The 24761-nt window shown below is 39.7% G+C and overlaps 1 protein-coding gene across 1 annotated transcript; it reads left to right on the top strand.

The window, feature by feature from the left end:
* Positions 1 to 2126: 2126 nt before the first annotated feature.
* Positions 2127 to 22331, top strand: LOC121954260 (coiled-coil domain-containing protein 6-like). Its single transcript, XM_042501631.1, has 9 exons — positions 2127 to 2456; positions 3566 to 3715; positions 6391 to 6519; positions 7131 to 7234; positions 8629 to 8789; positions 10749 to 10905; positions 13253 to 13353; positions 15406 to 15527; positions 21067 to 22331. The coding sequence occupies exons 1-9, from the start codon at positions 2202 to 2204 to the stop codon at positions 21265 to 21267; spliced, it is 1380 nt and encodes a 459-aa protein (XP_042357565.1). The 5' UTR covers positions 2127 to 2201; the 3' UTR covers positions 21268 to 22331.
* Positions 22332 to 24761: the final 2430 nt, after the last annotated feature.

Genomic DNA, 24761 nt, shown 5'->3' with positions numbered 1-24761 from the left:
TACGATTGTTTCTGTCCTTGTCTTTGTCTCCTTGAACATTTTTTGTTATGTAAGTAATGTGCTTCTTATCCAAAAAAGTGTCCTTGAGCAGAAATCTCTAGGGCTGCTTGTTTGTGTGCATGGACGGCCTTTGGGGGCCAGACAACAAGAGCTCCCTGTGAGGATATTGCTGATTTCTGTTGAATAAGTAATTAACTGCATTATAGCTCAAGGACACTTTGATATGCGGACAGGAGGAGTTGGGGATTAAACCACCTACTCTGATTAATGGACAACCCGCTCTACCTCCTGAGCCACAGCCGCCCTCATATGCAGGATTTGTTAACATTTTATAGCCCACTTTAAATTGATATTTTATGCAGATTATAATAAGACAAATCTTTTGTTACTATGGTACTAGTTACTGAGAAAATATGAATAGTAGTGGTACTATATTGATCGTGGGTGTTTGTTCTTAGAGTTGGAACACAGAGAAAAGCGCTGCCACCTACTGATTATTTATTATATATAGCAAATCTTCCCACATCATCCTTATATGGCCATGGAGTCATATGCAAGTGTAAGCCAGGAATGAAAAATGTTGTTTTGTTTGCTTTTTTGGTGGTGGTGGTGGTGGTGGGGGGGTTAAGAAATCAGTGCCAAAACTAAATTAAAATTGTCTGAGTCAATTGGTTGAAAGACTGAACTTTGTCTAAAAAAAATAAAATAACGGAAGCTTTTAGGCCCCTCTCACCCCTAAAAGGCACAATTTCTTTTTTTTTTCTTTTCTTTTTTTTGTCCACTACTACACTAGGATTCATTTCTAAACGCAGCTAAAGCCAAGTGCACTGCAAAAATGGCTTGTCAAATTTAAGGCCAAACACCCTAGATTTAAGCATACTTGCACTTAAAAGAAGCAAATTTGGCTGCCAGTGCAGTAAGCAAATTTTGCTTGTTAAGATGTCTTAAAACCAGTAAAACTGCGTGACTCTCATTATAGCCCATAAAATCTTGAAATAAGATCAAAAGCACTAATTTCAAGCAATTTATTTAAGCCTAGTTGGACATACTAGTGCTTAAAATAAGGTTTCTATAGACCTGAAGTGGATGTTTCCAGACTTGTCTCCTGTATCTAGTTAAAAATAACTCAGAAAAAGACAAAGATGCTTAACAAGACCAGGCAAGTGATATTTACTTGAATTAAGTCAAATGATCTTTCCTAGTCAGCACTAGATAATCCATTTATACTTAAAACAAGACTAACTAGATTTTTTAATCTAAATATAAGATTATTACACTTGGTTAGATCGGCAGTTTTTGCAGTGTGAGTAGCTCTTTTTACAAAGAGATTGCACTATAGGGCCACTACAAAGTCCATTCTTTATGCCTCCTCCTCCTCCTGCATTTTTACACAGAATCAAACAATGGCAGCATGACTTAAGGTGTGTGCTGCTGCGTTCCAAAAGTTGAACTCTGTTCATCTCAGGGTGCGGCCGTTGCTCTTTGAAAAAAAAGGCGCATGGGAACCTATGAATGTTGCAACAGCAACATTGTGGCCAGTGAATGCGCCTGGGGTGCATCTTCATTGAATACAAAATAATGGAGTGTGCAAAAGATGCAGCATGTATACAGATCCTTGTGCTGCACCAGTGTAGACTACACTGTCATGTCTCTCACCAAAAAAAGGAAATTGGGGTTCCAAACAAAGAAAAAAAGCAATCTCACTTTGTAAAAAATAATAATAAAATAAAATAAATAAAACAAAAAGTAGGCCACAGGAGAAAGGCATTGATCAAGACAGGAGGGGCAGGGGGGCCATTGAGACTGCTTACACATGGGGCCCAGAATTTAGTGCAGCACCACTGGGAGCCTGTGCTTTGATTTAACACAAATGTATACTACTATTTAGGAGTATTCAGCATTTCATTTTTGACCTTCTCAAAGACAGCTGTACCAGACAGTCCATGATACAAACCATACTTACAAGACTATTACCATTCATTGCGGGTCAAAGTTGCCAGCTCTGCTCGGTTGATAAAGATGTGTCAAAGGTTCCAGTTTCATTTCTCAGGGTTGCATCGTGTGGTACTGGAGACATCCTGGTGGTGGCGCTACGTCGACACGCGTGAGCAAGGTCACACGGTGTACCATTATTCTGCTGTCTGCGCTCCTCAAACGCTGCAGCTGCCGTCCTCTTCCCTGCTCCACACTGTCGCACAGCCATGGCCGACAGCGCAAGCGAGAGCGACACTGACGGAGCTGGGAGCAGCTCGGCCACCCCGATGTCGTCCTCCGCTTCAAATTCGGGCAAACCGAGCATAGTCATTTCACAGTTTCGCTTGGAGGAGCTGACGAACCGCTTGGCCTCCTTACAACAAGAGAATAAAGTTCTTAAAATTGAGCTGGAGACGTTCAAACTCAAGTGCAAAGCCCTGCAGGAGGAGAATCGGGACCTCCGCAAAGCTAGCGTCACCATTGTGAGTAACGTTAGCTAGCTAACTAGCCACCTAGCTAGCTAGATGCTATCCTTATTATGTTGCGTTTGTCAGTAAGTTGGCTATCGCTGGTGTTGTTTGTTTACTGCTAAATAGTCGATGTGAAACATTTAATGTGTTACGCAGCAGTGTTAGATCTATTTGATCACAACAGTCTGGTATTTTGCTAGCTCTACTAACATTATCTAGTTGCTAACTTAGCCAGCAGGCTAACGTCTGATAGGCACAGCCAACGTTAGTTTGCTTTGTTTTGTTTTGCGTTGCTAATCTTGGCTAACGTTAGCCCAACGGGCACGTTAAAATGCGTTACAATTAATGTGGGCACCTCACGATGCAAGTTACGGGGTTTATGTACGGTGGCAACTCACTGCTAAACACTGTCACCACGTTATGCCCAACGAGGGTACGATAACTGGGTGGAAATAAATAGCCCAGCAGCAGCACTGGCATGGACCGATGCGTCATGGTTTCATGCTCGGTTAATCAGCCTCAGCTTCATAAAAATGTGTAACCGATCTGTTGGATAGACGGGAAGTATGTAGGCCAAACTTAGCGAGCTAGCTAAATGCCAGGCTCATATGTTGGCAAAGTCAGCCCCAGTGCAGCCTGTTCACCCTCTGTATGTGTGTGTGGGGCTTGACTAGTTGTTTTCTCTCTATTGTCCCCCTATTGTTCCCGAGCAACTGACAAAATCTACCAGCTTGCAAATAGAATTTAGCTTTGAGGACAGTGAAGAATTTGAGACTACAGTTAACAAGGACAGACGTATCACCACACTGTAATGCTAGCTGTTGTAGCTGTCCCAATACATTTCTTTAGTGCCTCCATGTTTCACTCTCCCCTTCACTGTCAGTCACCCATTACCGCAATACCTCTTGAGTCATTAGGGAAAATTCTGCTTCCTCTTTGGCTGGCAGGCATCCACTGCAGTATATTTTTTGTTGATTGGTGCGTATGTTTGCAGTATATGCATGATTGGATGTTGGTCAATTTAATCAGGATAAGATGTGGACATCCAACAATTTATGTGTGAGATTTACTTCACTTATGTTTGCCCCTGCCACTGTTTCTCATTTGTTTCTGTCCTGCAGCAAGCAAGAGCAGAGCAGGAGGAAGAATTTATCAGCAACACCTTGTTCAAGAAGATCCAGGCCCTCCAGAAGGAGAAGGAGACCTTGGCAGTCAACTATGAGAAAGAGGAGGAATTTCTCACCAATGAGCTGTCAAGGAAACTCATGCAAGTGAGTGAGAACTAAATATGAAAATAAACACTCTTAAAGCTTGGTATACACTGTGCGATAAATGAAAGATGACCAACCTGAACGAAACGTTGTAATATCTTTTGCTGTGGCTCTAAAACAGTGGTCCTATGTTGTACAGTAAGAGAGGTTCAAGAATAGCTGTTGTCACAGTGTTGCAAAAAAAGACAGCCGGGGATAAAATTCTGACAGTGTAAGAAATCTGGGATGACCGTCTCACTGTGTGACTGCTGTTACGACCTACGTCTACTAACCAACCGATAGAAATGCAGCATGAAATGACGCACTGCTAAGCATGACTCTGCTAAATGCAAACTTTAAACTCTCGTTGCAAAATTGTCATGCCGAGTTTTCTTTTCCCCAGCCACATTCTCCTCCTCCACCTCCTCCTCTTCTTCTGACTGTTTTCAACACACATAGATGCCACTATAGGAAGGGCTCACTTCATCTTTGTTTTCACTTTTCTCTTACCTCTACCGCGGCATAGATGGATGATGCACACTGAAAATGTTTTGTTCTTGCATATTGACGTCAGTTGACATACATCGTAGCTTGCAATTCAGTAGGCGTTGTCATCGTACAGTCTGCATACATCAAACTTTACATTGTATCCACTTTTCTTAGATCCTCATCGCACAGTGTAGCTTGCGTTAAACTTATAAGATTGCTAAAATCGCACAGTTTGTAGGAGGCTTAACACACTAGTTGGAGTTGTTTATAACATGAAGAATAACCTAAAATCAGTTTGAACTTTCACCCTCTCTTACTTTATGACTTATACAAATATGACTGTGGTACAGAGATATATTCTTAATCCTCAATTATGCAAAGCTTTGTCTGCACGATTGTCAAGTGTGTTCCGCTTGAGCTCGCTAGGTGGGTGTGTACACACACGATGTATGAGTGTGCAGCAGCTATTGCATTATCATCAACCGTATTGCTACTTGCCTGAAGCCTGGAAAGGCTCAAGATGACTTCACTGCGGCTGCTAGCTACTCTAAATGACTCTCAAATTACTCTTCTCTCGTCAGTCGGTTATTTGGTTCGGTCTGTTTTCCACATCTGATTTTCCCAACTGCAGAGCGCACAGCATGCACACACACACTCACGCTCTCACGCTTTCAATGGCTAGCTGTAGGCTGACTAATGGTTTGTTGATGTGTAAAGAAGTGGGAGTCTGGAAGGGACACATGCAAATGCCTGCACGGCCCCTGCTTAAGGTCATACAGATGGACTTGTTTGGGCTTTTGTTATCTTGCCTTCTCATTTAACATGAAACAGACCTGTGTTTCTCTGCCCCGTCACGTTGGTGCTGACAAATGGCTCGTAGTGGGTGTGTATATGTATATATACTGTACACATACTTGTGTTATAATCTTGGGATGAGAGGGGGAGAATTGAGCAAATGTGGTCATTTATTTTACCGAGTGACGTAAATGCTCCTGTGCAGAAGCACTTTTGTAAACAGTTTTGTCTGACCTGCGTTTTCCCCACCATTACTTTTGATGATGGACTTTTTATTTTCGTCTAAAGTTAAGTAGTCATATGAAGTAAGTGCCTCAGCAGGTATTTAAATCAATACCCCCCTTTCAACACATTTTATAACCTATACACTGTCAACTTGATGTACAATGCAATTTGCATCCCCCTTTCTGATATCTTCTAATGTGCCAGTATAGGCTTTTCTTTTTAGAGAGGAAGCTGATCAAATGTTTCAAAGTATTTTCCCCTAATGGATGCGACAATAAAGGGAAGACCTTCACACAATTACTGTAATGTACATTTTGTACACGCACGCACGCACGCACACACACACACACACACACTGCCCCTGTTCTAATATTGCTTACAAACAGCATCTGCATGAAGGACAGAAGAACCCAAGTGGGATGAAATATCTCTGCAAGGTGTCCGTAGCCTGAAAAAGAACAGATATATTTTCCCACAGATTTTGTTATAGTTGCTGCTCACGGCACAGTACATTGGGGTGGAGGCCTGTTATACTGTAGCTGGTAGTTGTTTTGGCTAAATGGAGGCACATTATGAAAACAATTCCAAAATTGTTGGTGAGTTAATTGGATGAAAAATGGCTGCACTGGGTGTGGCAAAACTTGCAGGCCTGATCTTTGAGCCAGGATACTACAGAGCGCTCTCTGTATGAATGCAGTCATTGTAAGTTAAAACAAACTGCCTTGTTTTGAGGTGTTCTAGTTGTTTCTGTTAGCAGCATAATGGAAATGGTTATTTTTCCATCTCCAGCATTTTCCAATGAATGAATTTACATCCCTTTCCCTGTAATGAGTAATCGCTTATATAATTCATCAAGCAGCCGTCCCATTTTGAATCAGTACTGAGCCGCACCCTTTGTATTGGTGAGCTGCCAAAGGTGGTTACTTTGGTTGCCAAATCATTATTTTACGCTGTTTATCCCTCCGGGAAGTTTAACCATGATTGGTAGAATTGTAACATAGGCTTCCTGTTTTGTTATGTGATGATCTGACACCCGTGTGTTTGGGCACTGTGGTCATCGAATACTTTTTGTGTGACTCATCGCAAGTCTTCTTGTGCTTTTTCCCCTCTCCCTTCTTTCTCATCTCTCTTGTTCCATCCACCTCCTCTTCTCTGTTGTGCACTGTCTTCCCCCTTTTCCATCCCAGCTCCAGCATGAGAAGGCCGAGTTGGAGCAGCACTTGGAGCAGGAGCAGGAGTTCCAGGTTAACAAGCTAATGAAAAAGATCAAAAAGATGGAGAATGAAACCATCTCAAAGCAGCTCACCCTGGAACAGGTATGCTTATTGTCGTAGAGAAGACTTTCAAAGCATGCAGTGTTGAACAACATGTCTGTAAACTTGTGCTGACGTAGTCTGAGATGCCCACATTTCACCATCCTTAATTCTTCCCACTGAATGTTTGCTGGAAAGAACATTTTGGTTTGTGGCTGAGTTAAACCTGTTTGTGCAGAAGCCATAATTTTTCCATACTTGGATGACAGGATTTTTTTGGAGATGTGCATGCATGCATTCATTGTTGTTGCTCACTCATGAATATCTCAGAGTGATGCTTGTGTAATTTTGCCCTCCGAGGTGTAATTAAATGAATGTCAACCAAAAAAGGACTTAATTTCACCACAAAAACACTAACAAGCAGCTTATTTTGCTTTAGAATAGCTGTATATCAGTTTGAATCTTTATTGACTGTTCTGCGTTGTCGTTTTGCCAACACTGTGGCTGTATCACATGCCCGTGCAGAGACTGTACCTCTGTAAAAGAGAAGCTTATCTGGACAGAGACCTTGGTTTTGCAGTACAGTATATTTGTGTGCAGTCCTGTGAATTCCTTTCAGCATCAAGGTTTTTCTGTCTCTAAACGTCACTCTCTGCTTTCTTTTTATTCTCCAGTTGAGGCGGGAGAAGATCGACCTTGAGAACACATTAGAGCAGGAACAAGAAGCCCTGGTCAACAGACTGTGGAAACGCATGGACAAACTGGAGGCTGAGAAAAGGTGGGGAACGATCATATTATGTGTTAACCGTTTGAGAATCTAGAAACGATGGACGTTTTAAAATCTGCCTGGAGTCAAAGCTTGTTTTCAGCAGCATCTCGTGTCTTTCATCTTTCAGTAGGGGATCATCTGTTGATAAACTGATCTATAAAATGGCTGATGTTTCAGCACTGGTTATAAATAAGAATTTTAACGTGACGAATATTGAAACTTCTTACATAACACGTACTTTCTTAATGTTTGTATTACTTATTTTGTGGGCTTTGATATAAAACGGAGCATAAAATGTAGCAAACGTTGATATTGCCCTTTTATTCACATTGTGAAACAATAGCTGCTTTTACAAACGTTGTGCTACAGGGCAGCGAGTCCCTTCTTTATACCCACCTTGCAATTTTACTCATAACCAAACAACGGCGGCATCATTCCACTCCAGTGTGTGATGATACACAGCATCCCGGCAATCAAAATAAGCATGACGAGCATGACTTGTAACACAACAGCATCGGGCTTTAGCTTGACATATAATATATGTGTTGGCAGAACTTTCTAAAAAACAACAAAGGTACAACTTGTCAATCACGATCATTTACCTTCACTGTAATATGGTGGCTGATCTCATCCTCTGCTCGGAGGATAAGGAGCTCCCACATCTCATTGTTTTCCAAATTTGTGGACATTTACGCCCACTGTTCTTGTTTGAATTAGTCGGTAATTACCAAAAGCTGCTTTATTTAATCTCCCGCGGTGTGGTTGCCAATATAATATGTAATCCAAACATCATACCCATGTTCACGTCATTCCGGCTTTATGGCTTACACAGACCTTGTTACAGCGTTGTTACTGCGTCCGTTACCAGTTCAGAGGCGAGACCACTCTGTCCTCCTTTCCGCCACTGGACGTTACATACAGAATGGCGAGGCGGCAATACAGCGTGATACACCCGCACATTTACAGGCACACAAAAAGTGCATGCCCTCCAACTATTAAACAAGTGACTCAGCTTCACTTATGATGCAGAGTAAAATCACTAATGACTGACTAACAGTAGCTTTTAGATTTTTTGATTACACATTTTCAGGGTAATGTTTTATAAAAGAGTACATTACAATAAGCTGAATAATTACCTCCTAACGGGTCTGATTATGTGATTTGTCATTTATTTCAAATCAGAGCCACTTTCAATCTCTTTGATGCATCAGATGTGGAAAGGTTGAAAAGATTTTTCATTTTTGAGAATTAAGTATTTTATATTATCCAATAGGCTTTTATCAAGTCTTACTAAGAAGCTAGAGGATCTTAAATTGATATTTATCTTGAAAAGCTTTTCTTCATGCCCATCATATCTGTTAATGAAGTGTAATTCGTGCTTTTTTTTTTGTTTTCTAAATTAGAATCCTTCAGGAGAAGTTGGACCAGCCTGTATCAGCTCCTCCATCCCCAAGAGATGTTTCCATGGAGATAGACTCACCAGAGAACATGATGCGGCATATCCGTTTCCTGAAGAATGAGGTGGAGAGGCTCAAGAAGAGCCTCCGCACCACCGAGCTGCAGCGTAAGTGGCCTCTCAACTTGTCACATGATCCAAGGGAGTGTTGGCTCTGAAGGGGCAGATGTCCTCGAGTGTTGATTCAGGATGTGATCGTTAAAACTGATCTTCTGATAAGCTGCAGCGGGGTCAGTTCACCCTACACCATGGCATGGGTTGGTTTCAATAGACCGAAAAGAACAGGATACGTTCTGGCCTTGTCTGACATAGTTTACGTCCTTATTCACTGGTCACATTACATTTGAAGACACTTCAGGGTATATGAGGAAGTGGAGCTGCACAGTGGTTAACAGCAAACTTTGAAGAAAGTCAGTGTTGGTCTTAAACTACCATTTCCCCCTTTTTTTCCTTTTAAAAGGGGTACCCAGTACACCAGAGCATCTCAGCCGAGGCCAAAGGGGTTTATTTATTTAGTTAAAAGTCCATCTATTGATTATGCAACATGAAGATAGACTGTTACTAACATAGCAAGCTAGACCCCCAGTCCATCTGCACAAAGTTGTGACCCAGAAACCAGAGACACAGATAATGTGCCTTACCAGCTCTTGTGTGCTCTATATATATTCCATACATTAATACTGCATGGAAATGCAAGCAGGTACCATTTTAAGAAGTGTCCTTGATGCAGTCAAGGACGCCTTTGAGGACTGGTGTGAAATGTTAGCTTGTTGGTGCATTCAAGAGCACTCCAACATCTGAGACTTTAATAAGAGCTGCCCTCTGAAATGCTAAAAGCTCCCATATTTAAATAAATAAAATACTTGGACCATTACGACCTCCAAATATTCTCTGTGATTTAATGGCCAGTCATAGAATTTTCAGGAAAAGTAGATTTTCATACTTTTTTAAAAATCAAAAGATTCTGCCAGAAAGTTCTGAAATTAATTTAGAAATAATTTGAATGTTTTTTTAGATGTCAGCCATGTTGTTCAGACAAGGGAATTACTGAATGGCAAGAAAATCGGTTCAGAAACACATCTGGTTTCTGGTGATGTTATAACTTGGTTTATGATTTTAGGGAGCATCAGTGAAATTTAATTGACCAGAAACAGGTCACAAAATTATCCAGCAATTAAAATAACAAGTGATCAGCATTGCTTTCTGATTTATTTTATTTTATTTTTTCGTGCTGATTGTGTTTTTTGTTGATCACGGCAGGCAGCTATGAACAGCCTTTACAAATGTGCAGCCTCCTTACCTCTTGGCAGTTATGTTTAATTTGGTCTCTGCAAGCTTGTAAACACAATGTACATAACCACATACACAATAACGGCAAACATCTCCTTCCAGTATCTGTCTTCGTGTCACTGACCTTCTTTAATAAACTCTCACCCTTACTGTAATGTAGTTACTGTAGAGTCACCGCATTATCAGCAGGGTTTGCACATTGAAATGTGTTCGACTGATGCACACAGGGCATGCTGGAAAAAACAGCTGAAGCATCTTGCAGAACAACTGGAAAATCAGCAAAAGTTAAGACGTTTCTGCTATAGTGTGTTGCTGTAGAGTGTTGATTCAGCTTGATTTATCTTAGAGAAATAAATTAGTGGAGATCAGTCTGGACACATCCCTGGGTGTGTCTCCCAGTATTATTTTGTCTTTGCAATCTTCTAGCCACTAGAGGGAGCTCTCACTCCAACCTTTAATACATGTTCTGAGAAGGTGAGTGAAGTATTCAGGCAGTATTGCCACTAAAAATTTTAGAACATCGCTGATAATATAATCCACTCTTTGTAGAGATCAACATTGACCCCCCCCCCACTGTCCTTTTTTGAACAGAATTTTGAAAGAAAATGGTCTTTGCATGGGATTACATTTTATAGGTACAGTTCTTTGATAAAGGCCTTATTATTTATTATAAATAAATTATTAATGCAGTTGTTGTTCATGTTGATATGCAGTGGCCAGGATGTGCTCTTGACAATACCTTAGCTGATGTAATCTGTTCTGTGCGTCCCCTCCCAGACACAGAGAAGCGTGCCCAGTACATCGAGGAGGAGCGACACATGAGGGAGGAGAACATCCGACTGCAGAGAAAGCTTCAGAGAGAAATGGAGCGCAGGGAGGCGCTGTGCAGACAACTGTCAGAGAGTGAATCCAGTCTGGAGATGGACGATGAGAGGTACAGGATGGGGCATATGATTGGACACACAGGGATGCAAAATCACATGTCAAATCAAGTAAATGACATGGGTTGTAAACTGGAGAGGCATTTTTCTCCACTTGTAACATGCTGCTGATTGGATGAAAAGTGCTTGAACTTGCAAGAAAAAAAGATAAAGCAACACTAGAGGAAAAGATGAAGGAGACAGCTTAGCACACAGCAAATGCTCCTCCAATTTTGATTCAGACCGTAGCTGCCAAGTTTGCTTCAGACACCAGTGCTGATACCGGCAGACATCAAAATAATTAGCAGTGGCCTCAGTTTCATTTTGCCAGATTTGTGTGACCATGATGTAACTGAAAAGACGCCAAACTATCAGGACCACTTAATCTAAAAGACTGCCTTCTTTCTATGAGCGAACATAGCTGGACCCCTATCTTTGATCCCTGTTTTCTACTGGCAGCGATTACCTTATCAGCTCAGGCACCCAAGTGGTACCCAGATGGTTCCCCAGTCCACTGTGAAGTAAAGGCAGGACTGTGAGTTTGTTATGATGGCTTTAAGGCTTAACAGACAATCACAAAACCACTCAAACACTGCTCCTTGTCCCTGAGTTTGAGATCATCTAACAGGGCTCAGTGTAGTAAACATCTCTTCGTTATCTTTTTATATTGGCTATTGCACTGACTTTATTGCTTTATTTTCCCAGTGTGCTTTTTATATCAGTCGATAAAGATTTTACATCATTTGCACCCTTGTTTTTTTAAGTGCCTTGTAATTTTGTAGCTTTTAAAAGGTGCCATACTATTTAATATAATACACAAAAGACATTCTGTCTTGCTTACTTGCCATAATTTAATTATTTAAAAAAAAATTATCATAAAGTATCAATAGAGGGGCGTTTGGCAGCTCAGTGGCTCGATCAGGCGCCCCGTATAAAGAGGTTGTGTCTTCGCTGCAACGGCCACAGGTTCAATTCCGGCCTCGACCTTTGCTGCAAGTCTTTCCTATACATTAAAGGCATAAAAGCCCCCAAAAATAATCTTGATAAAGCATCAATAGAATCATTTTAAAGAAATCATATTTGAGTATATTTACATTAACTTTCTAAAGGTGTGTTCTTTTTTTCCTCAAGACTTAAATCAGCTTGCAACTTTTTTGTGTTGTCACTTTCAGCAGTGGTATGAGTGTAAAACATAAATAATCACTTTGGCAGCTGGATAATGGCAATATTATAATACTGTAGTAATACTGCGCTATAGACAAGCCAACCACCACATCACTGTGTTCATGTTTTTTCTGTATTTCATGGGAGCACTGTGTATTTACACTATGCCACAAATGCCAAGAGTGCGAGGAAACACAGTGTCTATTCTGCTGCACACTTGCTGTTTTTCTGGTCATCAAAAGTTGAAAAATATTCACACTACAGCCGCTCGTCACTTTTTACCCAGCCATCAAATCACAGTGGAGGAGGAGCGGGATAAATACCACAAAGACCAACTGTCATAGCTGAACAACAGCAACAGTGGAAGAGAAATTAAAACTAAACCCACACAGACGTGGGCATGTCTGTCATCTCCCTCTGCATTCTTCAGCCTTCCCTTCATCCGGAGCATGTACTCTACCTTGTGCCGACAGTTTTGATTTTGTGCTGTTACTGTATCATAGCAACCAGATGCAACTGAAGCATTTCAACTGGAAAAATGCTGCTACCCTAATTGCATCTTGTTGCCCCTTTGTATTCTTAATCTGTTTTAAAACGGTGTCGTCGGTTTTTAAAATCCAACAATAATAGCCAACAATAAATCTTACTTACAATAAAATAAAATCAGGATAAATAAAGAAATGCGCAAAAATGAAACACTCATGTTTAAGAGAATAAATGAATTTATCTAAACTAAGGCTGTAAATCACAAGTTTCATTACGATACATTTATATAATGATTCTTTGGACACAATTCAATTTTTGATACCACACAGTCTGTAACGATATTTTGATTCAGTTCGGGGGCCTTTGATCAACATGAGACAATATCAGTAACTTGTTTGCTGGCCATTATCTGGCTGGTGCTGCACTGCTAGCACAGTTTAAATGTTTAGGAAGAAGGCAATAAATGGTCAGAAAAATGTGTCATGGATACTTAAAAAATAAAGCCACATCTTGACAATAGGCATCAGTTTTGTCACTTTGCATCAGTGATGTTGGGTTGTTAATTGCATCAATATATCGATCCACCCACCCCTAATGTTTTTTTTTACTAACTAACTCTGTGAAGTGTGAAAGTTGGTTGCTTTTTGCACTTAAAATCTGCAAAATATAAAATGTATATAAACACATAAAATGTCCATCTCATCCTCTCAGGTACTTCAACGAGATGTCTGCACAGGGCTTGCGAGCGAGGACTGTGTCCAGCCCCATCCCCTACACCCCCTCCCCCAGCTCCAGCCGACCCATATCTCCTGGTAGGTGCATCCAAGGTGGCCACTGTCCAGGAACTTAAGCAGTCAACAAGTTATATTGCATTAAAGAAAATGGCCAACATGACAATAAAAAACTCCTTTGATATGATTTATCTGCTTAACATTGAAATCTATCATATCTAGTAACAAATCTGGCACAAACATCCATTGACAAGTTAAAGTCTTCTAAAGGTCAGTGAAACCATAAATAAATCCCCATTGTAAATGGCAGTGATTTAAAAAATGTTTTCCCTCATTCTCCGCACAATCTAATCCAATACTTGCTTTCTTCCACGATATGCCTGAAAGCATCCGCAACCCTTGTTTTTTTTGGAAGTCAGAGAATCATAAAATCATGCTTGCACAACAAAGGCTTGCCTGCCAAATTCATTTTTCTGATTAAGATTCGTGAAAGAAAGCGATTGTGAATAACAATTCAGTATTGAACTGCTGAATTTTTTTAGCACAAAACCAAATAACAAAAAAGGCTTATCAGTTTGTTTTTGAGTCACTTGAAAAAAAAAAAGATTCAGAAGGAATAATATTACTGCTGGTGTTTATATTTCACTACAGTTAAAAATTAATTGTTTGAAGTTATTAGCAAAATGGTGCTAAAGTGGGTTAATATTAAGTCATTGTGTGAGAATAAGAATATATCAGGAAAGTAAAAACGTTTGGCATTTCTTGTAAACCAAAACTCAAATCTTTTCTGCTTTACTAGTATTAAAGTTGACATTCTACCCCAAAATCAAAAATACGAATTTTTCCTCTTACCTTTAGTGCTTTTTATCAGTCTTGATTGTTTAGGTGTGAGTTGGGGAGTACTGGAGATGTCGGCCACAGAGATGCTTTCTCTCGAATAAAATGGAGCTTGTGACACTAGGCTTGTGGTGCTCAAAGCACCAAAAAATACATTATAAATTGTCTCTTTCCAGAAATCATGACCCAGTAACTACAGACATTTAGGCTGTGATCTGATGTCACGCTGAACCACAACATGATCGAGCTGACCTGGAATGTCTTGTTTGTCCTCTGCATTAAGACTCTGATATTCAAGGAAATGGTGCACAAAACACCACAAACTACATTGCAAAAACTGAACAGCAATATTTTTTTCCAGAAATCATAAACTTTTTTCTCTCTACCTAAATATCCCGCCAACCGTATCACTGCGCAGAGTTAACTGTACATCAAATCATGCACAAGAGGCTCGTCCTTATGACAGATGTGAACATTAACCGTGTTCTCCACGACTGAGCTGCACGTGGAGACAAGGTGTCTGCTAAGAACATCTTGGAGTCGTGTGCTTTCAACATGAAGTCAACTGTGAAGGATGAAAAGATCAAAATCGGTGAGGACGACAAGCATGACTTGTTTGTTGTGTTCATCGTGATATTGGATCACAGCCTAAATGTTTGCAGTAACTCTGTCATGATTTCTGGAAAGAGACATTGCTGCTAAGTCTTTCAAATGTCTCTTTTTAATTAATTTATTTATTAGCATTTCGAGCTCCACAGGCCGAGTGCCATCAAGTTCTATTATATTTGAGCAAAGGCAGACATTTCTACTGCTGATATCTTCAGCACTCTGAAACCCACACCAAAATGATCTTGACTGATAAAAAGCAGTGCAATTAAGAAGAAAAATGTGTATTTTTGATTTTGGGGTGAGCTATCCTTTTAAGCTTAATCCTAGATGTCCATGAATACCAGAGTCTTAATGCAGAGGGCAAACGGGACATTCAAGGTTGGCTTTTTTATGTTTGGTGTGATTCAGTAGGATATCAGATCACAGTCTAAATGTTTGCACAGTGATAAGACAGCGCTCTGGCACGTGAGCGCTGTGGTTTTCCTGTTCTGTCAGCAAGGTGCAAATTGCATTCACTTGTCAGTACAGGTCTTGAGTAATCCTAGAACTGGTGTTAAGTTGTGAAACAGCAGCACTTCATCATCAACAACCAGAGCTGAATTTATCGTTTAATGTAATGGCGTGAAACAAAAGAATGTGCAGTTTTGCAACTTAATCTTTATGTTTGTCTTCCTGTCCCTGTCACAGGTCTCTCATATGGCAGCCACACAGTTGGCTTCACTCCTCCAGCTACACTGTCCAGAGCTGCCATCTCCCACTACAACACCCCCGCCCTGCACGTCCACGGAAGCTCCTCTCACGCAGTAGCGGTAAGTAACATCCACACACACATCCGAAAGCAGACGTCTGGAAAATCGTGAGTGCTGAAAGGATCTCAGGGGGGTTCGCTTTAAAGTTTTACTCAGATTTGTTGTAGTTGTCTGGAGTTTGCAACCCAGGGACTCAACCATTTAGTTCAGTGAGTTTGGAAATCCAATTAAGTTTCTAATTGCTTCATTAAGTAATCAGTATGAATCATTTTTACATTAAAAAAATATGCATATTGCAGAATAGCTCCCGTTTTACTAGGAATGTAAAGCAAAAAGCTTACTAGAAATACATATAATGATAACAAGTTATATTTAATCACAAAGAAGGAAAGTTAAGCTCTTAGCCCGTGCCAATATTATCTTTGCACCACATTTACTGAGTGACTTGTTACTAGACTGGGCGGTATGACCTAAAATTTGTATCACAGTATTTTCAAAGATTCTGTTTTGTTAAAGATATATTACAGTGTTTTTCTCCCCTTTTATAAGGATTTATAGTGGCATATTCCACTGTCAGGAGTTCACACATTATTCCCTGAAACCATGATTCGATTCAACTTTTGATTTTAAGATCGCAACAGGATTTGATTTTTTGATTTAAACTTTTTTTTAATTAAAAACTGAATTGCCATTGTTGGGCTGTCAAGTGTTGAATTGTAAGGATCAACAGAACAGCGAGAGTTTTGAGTTATTAATTATGTTATAAAGTTAACCCTTAGCGAGAAGGGTTTAAAGTTGATAGGGGTCCCCTCTCAAGTCACTGTTCAGTTTGCCACCACCGTGGCTCTCTCTCAGTGGTCACTATCATACAGTGTGCTCTGTCTTGTAGCGTCGCAGCAAGTGTTCCAGCCACACGTCGGTCGGTATGACGGTATATGAAATATATCACACTGCTATACTGGATGAACCAGTACACTGCCCAGCATTTCATGTGACACCATTGGTTTATCTTATGTTCGTAAAATGAACTCAAACTTGGCACGCAGTGTTGATGATTTCAAAATAAACAAGTACATTCCAACAGAGCACATGCACTGCATTTTTTTATGTTTTTTTTCTGCACTTCAGCACTGTTGATTTGAAATAAAACTATGACTTTGAGGTTAAACGCTACCTTTAAGCTGTAACGTAAAGGTGTTTACATCCACATCAGATGGACTCTGTACATGTTACTGTCCTTTTTATGTATATCAATAAACAGTACAAAAGGGTTAGGAGTCCCATATCGTTCCCCCAGTATAGGTGTGAACATTCACAGATATTATACCTGCTAAAGGAAACTGGCTCAGACATCACACAGATGTTGTAACATCACACAATATAGTGCACACTTACGTAATTGCCATTGATACTCGCAGAACATACCATAGCTCCATAAATGTCTCAAAGTTCAATCGGCTGTGCATTTATCTTTTCAATAACATGCAATAACTAAATCACGCCTTATCTGTGTCACGTATATTTCTTTATTAGATGATCTTTTATACTTTTATTAAGATTTTACACCAGGCTTATCATCCCTTAAAGCCTGTTTTCTAGTCAATGAATGTGTTTTTCTGTTTCAGTTTCACTGACACCTACATCAACTGTGTCAAATAAGGTCGTCTGTGTGACCTGAATTATGTGTGTGTAGTTATTCCCGTTTTGTCTTCTCCTACTGATATTAATTGTCAACATATTGCTGTTAGTTTAGATGGTTTTAGGAAAAAATCTTATCAAGATTCGTTTGATTTCAAGACTTTCTAAACTTAGAAACCAGAAAGCTCTGACCATAGAAATAGAAGAGTAGAGCAGGCATTTAAGTGTTCACTGTACAAAAAAATTGTTGGTTGTTATAGTGACTACATTTATCAGTGGGGCCTTAAAGCGTGTCCCACTCACCAGTTTGAGAAATGGCCTACTATTACACCTGTTATCATAATGTAGCAGAAAAATACAACTGTACACCATCTCTATTTGACCAAATTGTGACTGATGTGAGCTTAATGCCTTGTTAACTCATCATAAAACACACTTCACTCAAGCTCAACAAAAACAAAACAAAAACTCACCAAAACTGCCAGTCTTGTTTGTCTTGTAGTTAGTTCACAGTTTCAGCAGTCACCAACTCTGGTTTGGTTGAAATAAACCAAACCAGAGTTAGATGTGAGGCAGACTGTCATCATGTTTCAATACAGAAGAAAATAAAGGCAACAAATGAAACAGGGAGATAACTGTTACTGTAATACTGCAAAAGTAACAGAGTGATTATTTGAAAACATAATTTTTCTACTCCACTGCTGCTTTGGCTGTTACTGCAAATACCTCACCTCAGTGAAGCCATGACCTGCTGTAAGCCAATAAAATTAATTAGTTCAGAAGTGCAAAGAAAGTGTCGATATGGGAGGAACTTTTACTTTGTACAACCTCATGAAGCTATTTTTATTTATTATTTTTTTAATTTAAATTTTCACCTTATAAAACTTTATAAAAAAAGTTGCTGGGATGTTGTTGTATTTGATATTGAATGTTTCAGTTTTGATTAAACATTTGCTAAAAGCATTTCTACAAAGTTTCAGGTTGGAGTTTGTTACAAATTCGGCTTCATATATTGGTTATCGGTCTCATTAACTATTAATAATCTGTATCGGTATCAGCCCTGAAAAACTAATATCGGTCGACGCCTAATTCAGACCATCCTGCTGCGTTAATTTGAATGGGAATGCCCATTCTACTTTCATTCTATTCCTGTGGTTCTGACTGAATTATTTAAGGCGAAATGCTGCTGAAGATGAGAGTGAATGTGTTACTGGGTTTGGTTTTGGATTAACATTTCTGGGTGCCCTCCTCTTAAAGTATATGCAACATGGTTACAGCATAATATAAAGCCATAATACATATCCAAAATTTAAGCCAATCAAATGTCCTCTGAAGACATAGTTACAACCTGTATTTCCAAGCGGTCATGATCATGCACTGTGGCAAAGAGGCTATCGGATGTAAGTTGTGGTCAGTTGCTCGCCAGATGATGATCAGAGCTTCTTCAAGGCAATTTTTGTTCTTAAACACAAGTCCTGCACTGATGAAATTCAGCCACCTTGTTTGCTCAGTAGTGACTCTCAGTAAACACAAAGGAGAGGATACTCAACTGTCACTGCAGTTCAGCTTGATGAGTGGATGAACCCAAACATTGTCTGCAGTGTACAGCTGATGTACCAGTTGTTTTGGATTATTTTGTTCTTGGTTCACATACCTGGTACTCTGTTTTGGAATAATAACACTTCTAGGAACTGGTGTTGTCAGAGGGGTTTCTGTTGGTTTTCAGCCAGTTTGAAGACGTGATTAAATATGAGTGTAGAAGACGTGTGCTCTTTGGCACAACTCTTCTGTACCTGCTGTGCCAGCGCTATCAGGTTATAAAATCGCTGAATCACTCATTCTGATAGAAACACAGACAGTCTGGTACTGTTAGATCACTGTGACCTGACTATTAACTGAAAGTGACTCCTCCGACTACTTCCTTGACCTAATGTAGTAGGACCTTTGGACTGTTTTAGCATAAATTACTTTCTTATATATTTTATTCATTCACATCTTATTAAAATGTTATCAATTTTAGGAAGATACTGATACCAATGTTTAAGATAGCAATGTGGCCAGTAGCAGATACGGATGTTTTGTAGTTTTTTTTTCTGTTCTTGTTGATAATTATTCCCATGTTTGTACTTGGGAAACAATAAATCTTTCAGCCCTTCAATACTTTATCTTTGAATATTCACTAAGTCAATCATACAAATGTATAAAACAACCTTTAATATATATTTCTTTCACATTAAAACATGTTTTGTTGTCTGTTTTTTAACTGCTTCAACAGTCTCTTTGCTATATGTGATATACCATAATTCTTCTCAATTTTTTATTGCTGCAAAACAACTATTTATTCAAAATTCCCATCATGGTAACTTTATAATTTACCTTTGCCTAATACTCAGTTTTACTAAATGGAGCTTTAAAGCATCCCAATGTTATTCAGTGCAACTTCCCTTATCAGTTCCAGCCACCAGCTGCTAACAGCAAACATTAACTAGCACTTTCCCTGCAGATTTCAACATGGTTTTGTTCCTCCTGTTGTATCATTATGGGTGAATAAATAGGGTGCGTCTCCTAACCGTCTGTAGTCTTTTTGTCCCAAAGGCACTACGAAGGATCTCTGTTCATCTCAGATAACTTTTTAATTCTGCCCAGGACAAGGGGACTCGTTGTTCTCGAGCCCTACTTTTTATCCCGTGCAAAACTAAGGTGACATAACAGAAAATAGATCGGCAACTGCAACAGGCGAATGTCATCTTATATGCCAATAAGTGGATGGCAGTAATCAAGGCGAATATACTGGACGATAAATTGGTGCGTCCCTAATGTTTGTTTTTTATTACATCAAGATATGTGACCTATTAGGAACTGGCTTGCTGTCATAATGTGGGCACATTTTGGAGATCAGGTTTGAGGCAAGACCAGATTGAGTTGACCACCTCACAACAAGTTTAAAACATGATGGTATATTAATCTTCAAACAGCTGAAGGAATGTATTTTCTGATTAAATAATTACGATTAATGCTTTAATCCAAGGGTGTCATACCCGTTTTAGTTTGGGGGCCACATACAGCCCAATTTGATGTTAAGTAAAACCATTAGATATTTTACGGTTTGACAGACTTACAGTGTGAGTGTAGTTTGAGTTGTCCTGAACTCAGATATTTTAGTCATTGTCAGGAATTGTGGAGGAGGGATTTAAAAAAAAATTTTTTTTATTATTTAGTCATTTCAAGATAAAAATGTGGGACTTTTACTTTTAAAAAGTAAAAGTCTTTTTAAAATCTGTCAGGCTCTAGTATTAATGACCTCTTTGAAATTTCACGCTTTGTAAAGCCACCCAGAGGGCTGGATTGGACCCTTCGGGCCGTATTTTTGACACCCCTGCTTTAATCCCTTTAAATGCCGCCTATTCATTCCATACTTAAAACTTTCTTCCCACTGATCTGTGCTGTTATATAGGCCTACCCACATCTCTTTTTTCCTCTCACTCTGGTATTTAACATCCACTCCTTTTCTCTTGATGCATGTGGATGGTACAGACCACATCTTACCCATCACCCCTCAGCCCACCCAGGAGAAAAACGAGGAAATAACTCCATCTGGGAGATCAGAAACTCAGACAGATTAATTTTTCTCTAAAACCCTTTTTTTCTTTTCTCTTTTCATTCCTCTTACTGGAATTACAGCTGTCAGGTCATGACCAATAACTCAGTGAGGGAACTATGACTAAGACAAGTACAGTAACCTCCCCACTCATCATCTTATTTTCCTTTATTGGTTTGTAACCCTGCAAACACTGAACAGAAATAACTGCTATAACCACCTCTGTTTTATACTCTATGACAAACTTAAAAAAACATCTCCTTTTATGCAGATACATCAAGAAGGTATGTTTGAATGACAAACTGCTTAAAAGTTGAACAAGATGAAACTTATTTATTCATTTATTTTCTCTCTCTCAAACAGAGGCCCTCACCAAGAAGAAGCGCCAGCCCCGACAAATTCAAACGTCCAACGCCCCCACCCTCCCCCAACACGCACTCAGGGGCCCAGCAGGCTCAGCCTCCGCTACCCCCACCAGCTCAGCCCATGGTCCAGTCCATGTCCTCCCCGGCAGCTATGTCGCAGCACGCAGCAGCAGCACAGCAGCCTCCCTCCCAGCCTTAACGCAACACACAGTCTCTGTCTTTGCGCCTGAGCGCGCCCACTGAATGCCACGACGCTACCGCAACAGCAGCTTCCATCATTACCAGCTCTGGAAGTTAAGTTTCGTACTCTTTACCAACTCCACAAAAGAAGCAGCTTCAAAAGTTTTAGAGGGGAAAGACGGCGGCTCACCCTCGGTGAAGCTAGCCGTTTGCCAAATCCACACGTGGCATTGCTTAACTACTCTTAAAAAGGAATGGATGGACTGAAAAATAATCGCTTCTGGGATTTGTAGGCCAATTATCTGTTCCACATTCTGTCTTGTACATGATGTTTTTTTTCTTTGCTTGGGACTTTAGCTGGTTGGAATTGATGTTGTGGCGCTTCTAAGATAGCACAAACAGCACATAAAGTATGTTTCTTGGTGGTGTTTTCAAATAGGTTGGATGTTTGGATCTATGGATGGATGTATGGCTAGAGAAATGGACGAGCTCATAGTTGGATGTGGTCGATTCTTTTCATGCCTATAATATGACACTCGATTGCAGTAATGTACTCCACTCTGGCTCACCCCACCCCCCCTTTGTCTCTGCAGCAGTGTCAACAAGTCACCGTGACCCCAGGCTTAACACAGCTTCAAATAAGTCAACCAAAGGTGTCATAGAAGACTGCTTTGAGTCTCTCCATTATAGGGCATTGATCAAATCGAGCTCGCGCCACAGTTATTTTAGTTTCTGAAAGCATTCAAGGCTCTGCTGCTCTTCAGTTATAACGAAAAGGAAAAAAAGCATCAAGGAGGATGGACACTGGTACATAAACCACAGATAAATGTCGCCTTTTGAGGTGTTTAAAAATGTAGTCTGAGGTGTTACAACTTAGTCATGTACTCAGTCTCTTCTCTGCTCTTCTCTCTCTCTCTGGTGTATTTCTGAAAGCTTCTATCATCCTTGTGGATATTCCTCATCAGAAAAAGGAAAAAAAACATAATGCTCTTTACACTAAATATACATACTGCTAAAACATTCTAAATGAATGGTACTGTTGAACTAAATTTCTATGTATGATTAAAGCTCTTGAGATGATGACTTCTGTTTTTAAATTGTCAGTTTTATGGATTTGCTTTTCATTTTTAAAGTGAGAAAATTGTAAAAACTTGATAAGCAAGCTTTGTAGACTTCAGAACTGTTGCTAATAACAGTCTATTGTTCATGATAATTTTTCCCCAGACAGTAGACGGATATTTCATGCACGCTCTGAATCTAATCTAATCCTACCAGGTGCACAGGTTCTGAATTGGATTGATCTTTTTGTGTCTTTTTGTCCCACCAAACCCATACAGCAGCTGAGGGAAAACGTTTGTTCCTTAAATAAATCTGCACCATCAAAGCTCAAGCACGAAGCATAATGGGAAAACCATGCGTTTCTCATATTGAATTGATGTCTCCTGCTTCTCTGCCCGTCAGCACTGGTAAGATCTAATGCTTTATTGTCATCTTACCACCATGGTTTATGACCTTGTAATGTATGACTGAAATTATAGATAATATTTGCTAACAATTTTATGGTTCCTTAAGGATGAGTACATTTTACCTCAGGTGATCCCCTGACTTTTCCTCTAGTATTACCATCAGGTAAACATTTTAGAATCGGAGTAAAAAGTTTAAAACATTGATTAGATTGCCATGAAGCTGGTTCAGACATTCATGCACCCCAGAGGATGAAGTGTAATAACTTGTCCATCTAAAGCACCAGCATCAGAACAAAAGTTGTCAAAAACTTTAAGCCTAATGACATTCCCATTTGCCTCAGCTTTTCTTTTGTTTACTACTAAGTATGTTTGCTTGCTGATTTTTCAAAACAAAAAGAATATAGCATATTTTGTGGGTGCTCAACACCAGCATGTTGGCCTAGTTTACATGTTTATGTGACCATTAAACCTAAAGAACTGCTGTGCAGAACGGCTTTGTAGACTTGGTATTGTATTACATACCAATGTGTTTTGAACAGGTGAGCAGCAAGTGACGGGTTTAAAGCTGCAGCCAGAGTCCTTTGTTGTTGTAAACTGGAGCTCGAAAAAAACTTTCAATGAATAAATGGCTATAGCTAATAATAATAATTTTCTTTAAAAGTGGAACCAAACAACATCAAACTGAAGGAAAACTACAAGAGCTAGTGCAATTTTCAGCTTCTCAAGGTGGGAAATGTTTTTTATGTGTAGTGCAGAAAAACTCAGATGAAACTGTTTGGATAGACTTTTAAAAGAGGAAGCTTTTCAGTTTCTGTTTGGTTAGTATGTAATGCTCCAATTTTTACAAACACAACTTGCTCCATATGAGTCATATCATGTAAAATTTGTTTCATACTTGGATTCTGTATTAATAACATATTGATGTGAATTTTACTCTGCATTTTTCAGGCCAAGATAACAAGCTCACTACCGTCTTTTGCCAGAGACGAGTGTTTAAGTGACTGGCCTATCAAGACAGACAACTACAATATATTATCAGTTCTCTTTTGATGTTAATCTGTTGTAACACAACTGCATCATGTGATAAGCCTCTTACACACAGCGTCTCAATTGACTCTTGATTCTGTGCCAGTATGCAACTCCCATTTCCTTGTTGACATGGTTTTAACCGGTTCTAACTGGCTGAGGACCGGAGAAGTGTTTTCCATGTATCAATCATTCCCGGATCATTTAACATGGTAAACCTTTGTAAGGTGTGTGCAATAACCTGTGGTGGGAGGAGAACAGGGCAAAGATGACAGCCTACGCAGCACATTAGGACTCCATTAGGTCTCTACAGGTAACTGTAGCTCATTCACACAAACGCACCAGAATCAAAATATACACCCCATGACATGAGAATATCTTTGTCCAAAGACTTGCTGAGTGTTCTGATACAACTGAAGTGTAGTCTTGTGTTTTTCTACCATGTCACAGTGCACTCTCTTGCTGCTGAAGCCAGCAACCTGAACTAATCCAAGCAGGAATCTGGACTGGAGGCTCAGGGCAGCCATGCTGGATGCTAAACTGGCCTCTGACCTCTGCAGCTTTATGGAGCTGGATGGCCGAAAGCAGGAGACATTTATCCAGACTGCAGGTGGGCTCTGTGTGTTTACACCTGCCAAGACTTGTACGGAAAAGAACAGCAGGCTGCTTCTTCTCAGGTGTCAGTTAAGTGCTGGAGAAAAGGAAAAGATACGTAAAATGTCAGAGTATCAGGTCATCTTATGTAAAACTGCTGGGAATTTGTGCGTATTTGTGTTTACTAATGGGCTGTGGATGAGTAATGGGAACAATGCGGCTTGGGCAGAAGCATTGATAAATATGTTTTGATTGGAGTCTGTTATTAATTACAAGATTTTTGTCCATTTGCTCATTGAGTGATCATATTTATAATACTTTTTGAGATGTAACATAAACACATAAAGAGAGACCAAAACCTTGTTTCAGGGCAAATATTAAAAGGAATATCAAAAAGCTGGTGCGATTGCACGTGCTTTTATAAAGT

Source organism: Plectropomus leopardus, chromosome 15 (genome assembly GCF_008729295.1).
Source record: "Plectropomus leopardus isolate mb chromosome 15, YSFRI_Pleo_2.0, whole genome shotgun sequence".
NCBI lineage: Eukaryota > Metazoa > Chordata > Actinopteri > Perciformes > Serranidae > Plectropomus > Plectropomus leopardus.
This window is presented reverse-complemented; position numbering and strand designations above follow the sequence as displayed.